The sequence below is a fragment of the Nicotiana tabacum genome, chromosome 1 (assembly GCF_000715075.1).
Source record: "Nicotiana tabacum cultivar K326 chromosome 1, ASM71507v2, whole genome shotgun sequence".
NCBI lineage: Eukaryota > Viridiplantae > Streptophyta > Magnoliopsida > Solanales > Solanaceae > Nicotiana > Nicotiana tabacum.
In genome coordinates, this window is record NC_134080.1 from 59,538,727 (window position 1) to 59,546,214 (window position 7,488).

Genomic DNA, 7,488 nt, shown 5'->3' on the forward strand with positions numbered 1-7,488 from the left:
GTAGTTCTTACATAATTCAAATAAAGAAAGTTTTAATAGTTAAAATTTTAGTTAATTTAAAAGTCCTAAAAATTAGGAAAATAATAAGATGACAATGACTATTTTGTCCAGTGTGAACTTTATTTTAAAGGGGTAAAAAAGACGAACGACATTTTGCTAAGGGCTTTCGTGCTTTTAATATAGTATAGATAATAGGGTAAAGAGTAATATTGAAATATAGAATAATAAGTGTGGGCATAATTGGAAAGGAAAATGCGGAACAATCCCACCACACCAATTTGGTTGTTTCATAAAATGAGATTTTTCATTGTTCCGGAACAATAGATTTAACAATATGATACAATCAGTTTTATATTAACAATCAAAACAAACATTGTATCTGGGGTAACAATACAATACAACCGGAAACAACCATCCAAACAACGTGTAAGTTTCAAATAAAAGATTAGACGAATCAAAAGCCCGTTTGGCCATGAAATTTTTCAATTTTTGTCAATTTTTTTTAATTTTTTTTCGAAATTAGTGTTTGGCCATAAAATTTTCAATTTTCACTTCAAGATGAATTTTAGAATTGTTCGAAAATTTGAAAAACTCCAAAAAATAACCCAAAATTATATTAATGTTCAAACACAACTCTAATTTTAAAATATCATTTTCACTTTTTCCAAAATTTTAAAATTCTTATGTCCAAATTGTTTTTAGAAGTTGATTGAACCGGTAAATTGTTTGGTAACGATGAAGAAAAGTAAAAATAAAGAGTTAGCCTGCGACGAATGAAAACCCTCTCCTCTTCCACCTGCTAGGAATCTTCAAGCTTTTGCTGTTCCAATCCTCTTAATCCGCCAATATACTTGAAAATTTTGTTAATTTTTTCTGCACTATAGGAGCAACGTATGACACTATTTTGGAAAATCTGATCAGAATTTTTTTAAAATCGCCATTTTTGGAAACTCTGAGGACCGTCCATCATTGTAGGAGGTCAAGATCAAACACGACTATGAGCATTTCACCTTCACTGTTTAGTTCTTCAGCCTCACTACTCTCCGTTCTCACGCTTCTTCTAACATTCACTCATGGGAACACGTAAGTGACTCCGTTGCTTATGTCATCATTATACCTAATATTCAAAATTTTGGTGCAATTTACATCACAATGTTGCTGATTTGTGCTTTATTTTTGGAAATAGATCAGTTTCTTTTAATAATAATGAGTTTTGCAATATATTATTTGATTTAACTTATGTAGGGTGACAATATATATAAATTTGACACAATCGTTGTAATTTAATTGGTTGAAGACATGCCAGGTTAAAAATCCATCCTCATTCCTCACTATGAATAGTTACATATAAGTTATAATGATTTAAGTTGCAGAGTTAATAGTTTGTATACTTTTTCCAAGTTACCACTCAATGCTGATTATACAGAGTTACATGCGATTTCTATTTAGGTGACTTGATTGTATAGATATTTCCTATTACCATCCATTGCATTCAACTTAAACTCGGGCTATAATTAGCTTATAAATAACCTGATTGAGTACGTATGATTTATACCAACACTGTGTAAAAGTTAAACTTCATAATGTTATAGGATGGATGTAAAGGTTTTGCAAGTTGGACAGGAGCTAATGAAGGAAACTCTTCCATTGCAGTCCGGATCTAGACTATATGAACTGCAAGGGTTGAATTCGAATAAGTGGTATGAAGTGAAGATCTCATATCCTGCTTCTGTATGTACATTTGCATTCTTGCCTACTAGTTTTGTATACCCTATTGGTATTTAAAGCTTAAACCTTTTGCTGTTGAATGTATAACAGATACCAGCGACTTTTACTTTACAACTAAGTAAAGGAAGTTCGGGGCTAAATGGTGGTAGGAAGTTATTGAACACTGAGAAGATTATTTTTCAGGCTGACAGTATTCAATTGCTTGGTGACAAGGTTTGGTTATGTCAGCATGATATAGAGTGATTTGTTTTTCGGCTCATTTTTATGGCGGTAAAGGCACTGATAATGGAATTTGGCGCAGGGTGGAACATCTGTCCTGGTAAATGTGGAGCCTGAGGGAATTGTTGCAATACCTGGGGTAAAGGAGAGGAAGTACGTGATATATAATATAGGTAAAATTTTCCCCTTAATTTAGATAGTTCAAAGTTCCATTCAACATATTTAATCATCTTCTCACATGCCACTATGATAATTGTTCACTAAAATTGTCATCACTTATAAGCGAATTGGAAATGCTAAATTTTGAAACATACCTTAACCTCCTTTTTTTCCTCCCACAAAAAAGTGGGAAAGAAGCAAGACCAATATACCTATGACTTGTGTTTTTGAGTGCCATAGCAAAATAAAAAGGAAAGGGAAATGCAATAATTGAAGGCTACCTGTTAATAAATTGAAAATAGGCGTATTGACATAACTCTCTTTGATCTAGGAAGTGCGTTTATGTGAAATAGAAAAAAGGTTAAAGCATGCTATTGAAATTTATTTAGGCTATGAATCAGCTATATCAATATACGGGGACAACAATAGCAACTATGCCTCTATCCCGAGCAAGTTTTTGGGTCGGCTTTATTAATCCTCGTTGCCCATATCGTTCCATTTAAGCCTGAGTCCATATACCAAGTTGTCATATACAACTTATATTATCTGTACCAAGTGTCAAGTGGAACCCCTTAGATTAAAGGAATCCCTAAAAGCTGTTGCAAAAGATTGTCAAAGGGAAGAACGTAGAGCATGCAAATTCTCTTGCAATGGTCTGGTGATTTATTTATTACTCCTATTAGAAGAAGCTAAAATTTTTATAGGTGTTATACAGATTTGCATTGTTTCTTGTCACTTGAAGAAGAGAAAAAAAGGTAATTTTGTGTGAGGAATATATAATATGGGAAAAGACAAAGGAAAATGTTGTGCATGTTTAAGTCCTCAACTGGAGATGCTATTATTATCTAGTTTAGTGGAGTTTCTATCGTATAGGATGAGAGTTTATTATGACGATGAGAATATATGAGCCATGATCTACAGAACTCTGAGAACTGCTCTAGCCAGTGGCTATTGCACCCATTGGCAGGCAGCAAACTCCTTTCGATAGGTGTGTTGGTGTTGGGAAGTTAAATTTTAGCAGATATTTTATTACGCTCTCTTCAGAAGGGAGGATGGCAAGATAAAGTTTAGTATGGATGTATATAGTTGGCTCAACTTAGCATCTGTAAATTCCCCTAGTAATCTTTTGGATTTTGTCAGCTCCCTAGCCTTAGCTTAGCTTTCTTCTGTAGTGGAGCTGATTTTATTATTATGTACTCTCACTCTTTTGTATTATTTGCATCTTCTTAGTACCTTAAATGAAATTTCCCTTCATTTAAAAATAAATCAGTATGGATGGTTATAAAGTTGATCACTTAAAGTCCTATTATAACAAATTACACCTCACACATATTTCAACTTAAGATGCCTCAAAACATTTATCTACTAATGGAGTCATAGCAATGTAGATACTTCTAATCTGGAGGAGAACAACAATACAGTTTGATGGAGGAGAAACAATAGAAAAAGCTAAATACAGTTGATGTTTGTTAACCACATAGTATTGCATAGCCAGGGTGTTTTAAAGTTTAGAGCTTTAGTCTTGTTGGCAGATACCTATCTTCTGCTTGTGACCTATTTGTCCAAGATTAACAAGGTTTCCTTATGCTTCTGGCAGTTTAAGGAGACAAGATTGGCATTTAAAGATACAGTTAGCTATTATAAGCAGAAATAAGGTTTGTGGGTTCTTAATTAAATTCTGAAGGAAACCTTGAATTAGAACTAAAGAAAGCAACGGGCGATCCAATAGAGTCGATGCTAAAAGATCATAGGACTCTAGTTCCCCCTGACACTTTCCTTATGGTAGTTGCTTAATCCAAATAATTTTTATGCCCAGAGTTACTTACCTCGGGTATATTGTTTACTCATAGGAATCTTTCGATGCCTAATCACCTATTCTAAGTCTTCACTATGTAAGGTAAGCAAATATATTTCTATCCTACTCACAAATCAATTTCAGAATGCTTAGGTTCATGAACTTACACTAAGCAATCCCAGATATCCTCTTTCGAGTTCAACCTAAGGTTCTTAGATGGTGCATGATTGTTGGCCCGGCAATCAGACAAAAAAATAACTCTATAAAAGCATAAACAATTAACTAAAGGCAGACTCAAAGCCGGCTATCTAACTTAAGCAATGTCTTTCTAATATCACATGCTTTTCTTTGACAGTGTGTGATGAGCTACTCTTTGGCATCCCTCACCAAGCATGGTATGTTGTAGTGTTGGTGGTGCTCTGCTTGGCACTGGCACTTGTAATCCCGTCTTTTCTTCCGCCATATCTTCTACCAAAGAATCAAGGGCTAAATGCAGCTGGTCGTGGTATTTCGAAGGACTCTTAACCATGTTCTGGTATTTGGCACAGTCGCCAATGGGTAGTGGGTCTAGAAGTTCAAATTATTAGAAAAATTTTGTAACCTGTGCAAGCTAGTTTTGTTAATTGAAAATGAGTAAGATACATGATTAGTCAAGCAATCCTTCATCCCCCGTCTCTCTCAATTTGTGTTCTATTTTTCCTCTCTTGGCTGTAAACATGGAGTTTGTTTTGTTCATCATTTACTTGCTTGGACAATGTTTCTACTTGCAAAAATTTCATGTGCCCCTTGTTATTAACTGAAAGGAGTTAACCTTGTTTCAGAATGAGGGGAGGCATCAAGATACATGTGATGCGCCTCACTCCTTTCTCATTGATATCTTTCTTTAAGTAGAACCTGGAATGTTTTTTATTTTATTTTATTTCGAACAGCAATAGTATGTATTCCTTATTTCTGCATTGGAGTTAATTTTTCTTTATTTCCCTGTTTTGCTTCCTTTTTTAGTAGAGTAATAATTTGTTTGTGTTTTAGTTTTGTTTTAACTATTATTTTGTTACGGAAGAACTGGAGAAGCATTATACGTTACATGCACTTTCTCCATCTTTTCCCTCTCCTCCTTGCCAAATGTTTGATCTTGAATGCTCATAAAACCAAAGGCTCATGCCAATCTGTTCCCCAACACGCCCCCATCCCCTGCACACTTTATCTACACCCCTTCATGTCTCACACCGCCCAAGAAGATGATGCCAACTGTACTTCCATGTGTCCTATGCGTCCCACTTTATCACAAAAATACTATATAATGCAAATTTCTCCTAATCCTTTGCATTCATTCTCAAATCCCTTTAAAGATATTATAACACCTCCTTTTAGAAATTTTAGTCATGTCTGATCAGCAGAGAGAACTCCATAGATCAACTCCAAGTTACGAATCCTTGAGGTTCATGGCAGCAGGAACACTTGGTGCTGTTTTGTTAGGCTTGTCCAGTCTGACCTTTGCAGGGACAGTTATATTTCTGATCCTTGTTACCCCATTCCTTATCATGGCCAGCCCAATTCTTGTCCCGGCTGTGATAATTCATGTCCTGATCAGCGCCGGTTTCTTGTTCTCTGGCGGGTCTGGCACAGGGGCATTAGCTGCGATGTTCTGGATGTATAGAAACGTCCGCGGGGAAAACCTATTTGGGGCAGACCAACTTGATTTTGCTAGGATGAGGATTGCAAGCAAAGCTTGGGTTATGAAGGAAAGAGCTAAAGAGGGTGGACAATCTGTGCAGAACAAGGCTCAAGAGACTACTCAAGCCTAATAATCTGGAATGGGAATACAAGTTATCAAGTGCAATTTGTGTTACCTTATCTTAGACTTTCTGATTATCCTAATAAAGAGGGGAAAATAAAAACGAAAAGAGGGGAGAGATGGGAGAGTTGTCTGTCTTATTCCTACTGATCTTGGCAGTCATAAATAAGTTCGTATTTTGTTCCTTTCTGATATATGAATCAAATAATGGCCTTTTATTCTCCAAGTCTGATGAGTAAATGATGTGGTCAGTATGTAAAATCTTGGATTTTAGCCTTTGGAACCGGTTAAAAACTAAACAAAAAGTTGTTCGTCCATTCAAACTCTTTCATCTACGAAGCTAAGGCGGGAAAAAAGAATCATAGTTTCACCCTGTAATAAGCTGAAATGGATCCATTTGTGTGTCTAAATACTTTGGCCATTTCTTCATCTGGTCAATATTTAGACCCGTATATAAGTAACGGGAAAAAAGACCAACATACTTTTGCAAAACTTACTTAAATGGGGATGAAATTGAACAGCAGCCTGATATTATCATACTTGTGCAAACCTTTTTTTTTCTTTCTTCAGCCCAAGATCTAGAGTCCTCATAATCAATGTGTATTTAGCAAAATGTAACACAAAGGAAGTCAATGATCCATAATTCCATATATTACATATTATAGGTCGGAGACAATGTAAATGGTGTTATAAATCCGAAGGTGGATGTCCAACTTGAGATTTGGAAATCTTGCCATATCTAGATTTGTCTTCATGTCTAGATTTCTGTTGATTTTGAGACTCATAACTAGATTTAGGAAGTTATGTAACAATGCAATAGTATCTATAGATAGGTTCATTCATGAACCTAAAGAAGACACTTTGAAACGAAGAAAGAAACGCTCCTTTCTAATATTATCATTCTCCTCTATTATTAATCTTAATTACATAGTTCTTGCTATATTACTTTTATTTCATAGCACGTTATCAACACGGAGCTCCAATTTTATCATTACTTATCCGTCCACAAATATGTCCTGCATCCTACTTAAGAATAGCTGATTAAAGAAAGTCTATGAATCTAAATGGATCTAATTGGCACTGCTGAGAGGATAGCGCAAAGGTTAGTATGCTCTTTAAAGCTATCTATACTGGCATAGTTACAAAAGCTACATATCTTTAGGGTGCTACCTGATTCTTTATGCTTGCTTATTTTGATTATGGGCAAAACGTTAGTGGCTACTTTAAGTTCACTATTAAAGGAATTTTACATTTATACTAACTTGAACATTAAGGAATAGTAAGTTACAGAAACTCAACAAGACAAATAGTAGTTCAACTGTAAAAGTTGGTTTTCTTATATCAATATCCTTCACATATAACTTTGGCATACACATATTGCATTGATTATATGGGCGTGCTAAACTTATTAGCCCTTCTTTTTGAAAATTATTCAGGATATATTTTCAATTGTTTCAAGTATAGTTGAAAATCACTTTGCTTCTTAATTTAAGTTAACTCTTATGTTTATCCGCAATTACGTTTTTCGCAAAAGTAATGGAATGATACTGCAAAGAGGTTAACATATATCTAGGGTGTGAAATATAATTGACAAATTACGACACTAGTCTAGCTTCATATTTATAAAATTAATGATTATTAGCTATGCTTGGTAATTTTCTGTTGGTTAATTATGAAATATTAAAATTTAATATTTACAGTAGTAGACAGTCTTGATTTCGCCAAAGTTCACTAAGCTAAATATGATAGAAGAAGTGGTATTACTTCAAAAAGCTCGTGAAGACATGCTAGA

At 34.7% G+C, this 7,488-nt stretch overlaps 2 protein-coding genes across 2 annotated transcripts; both read left to right on the top strand.

Annotated features, from left to right (window-relative positions):
* Window positions 1–709: 709 nt before the first annotated feature.
* On the top strand, window positions 710–4,697 carry LOC107823143 (uncharacterized). Its single transcript, XM_016649739.2, has 5 exons — window positions 710–1,083; window positions 1,593–1,731; window positions 1,819–1,941; window positions 2,030–2,120; window positions 4,257–4,697. The coding sequence occupies exons 1-5, from the start codon at window positions 998–1,000 to the stop codon at window positions 4,424–4,426; spliced, it is 609 nt and encodes a 202-aa protein (XP_016505225.1). The 5' UTR covers window positions 710–997; the 3' UTR covers window positions 4,427–4,697.
* Window positions 4,698–5,283: 586 nt separating this feature from the next.
* LOC107823141 (oleosin G-like) lies at window positions 5,284–5,706 on the top strand. Its single transcript, XM_016649737.1, has one exon. The coding sequence runs from the start codon at window positions 5,284–5,286 to the stop codon at window positions 5,704–5,706; it is 423 nt and encodes a 140-aa protein (XP_016505223.1).
* The last annotated feature ends 1,782 nt before the right edge of the window (window positions 5,707–7,488 follow it).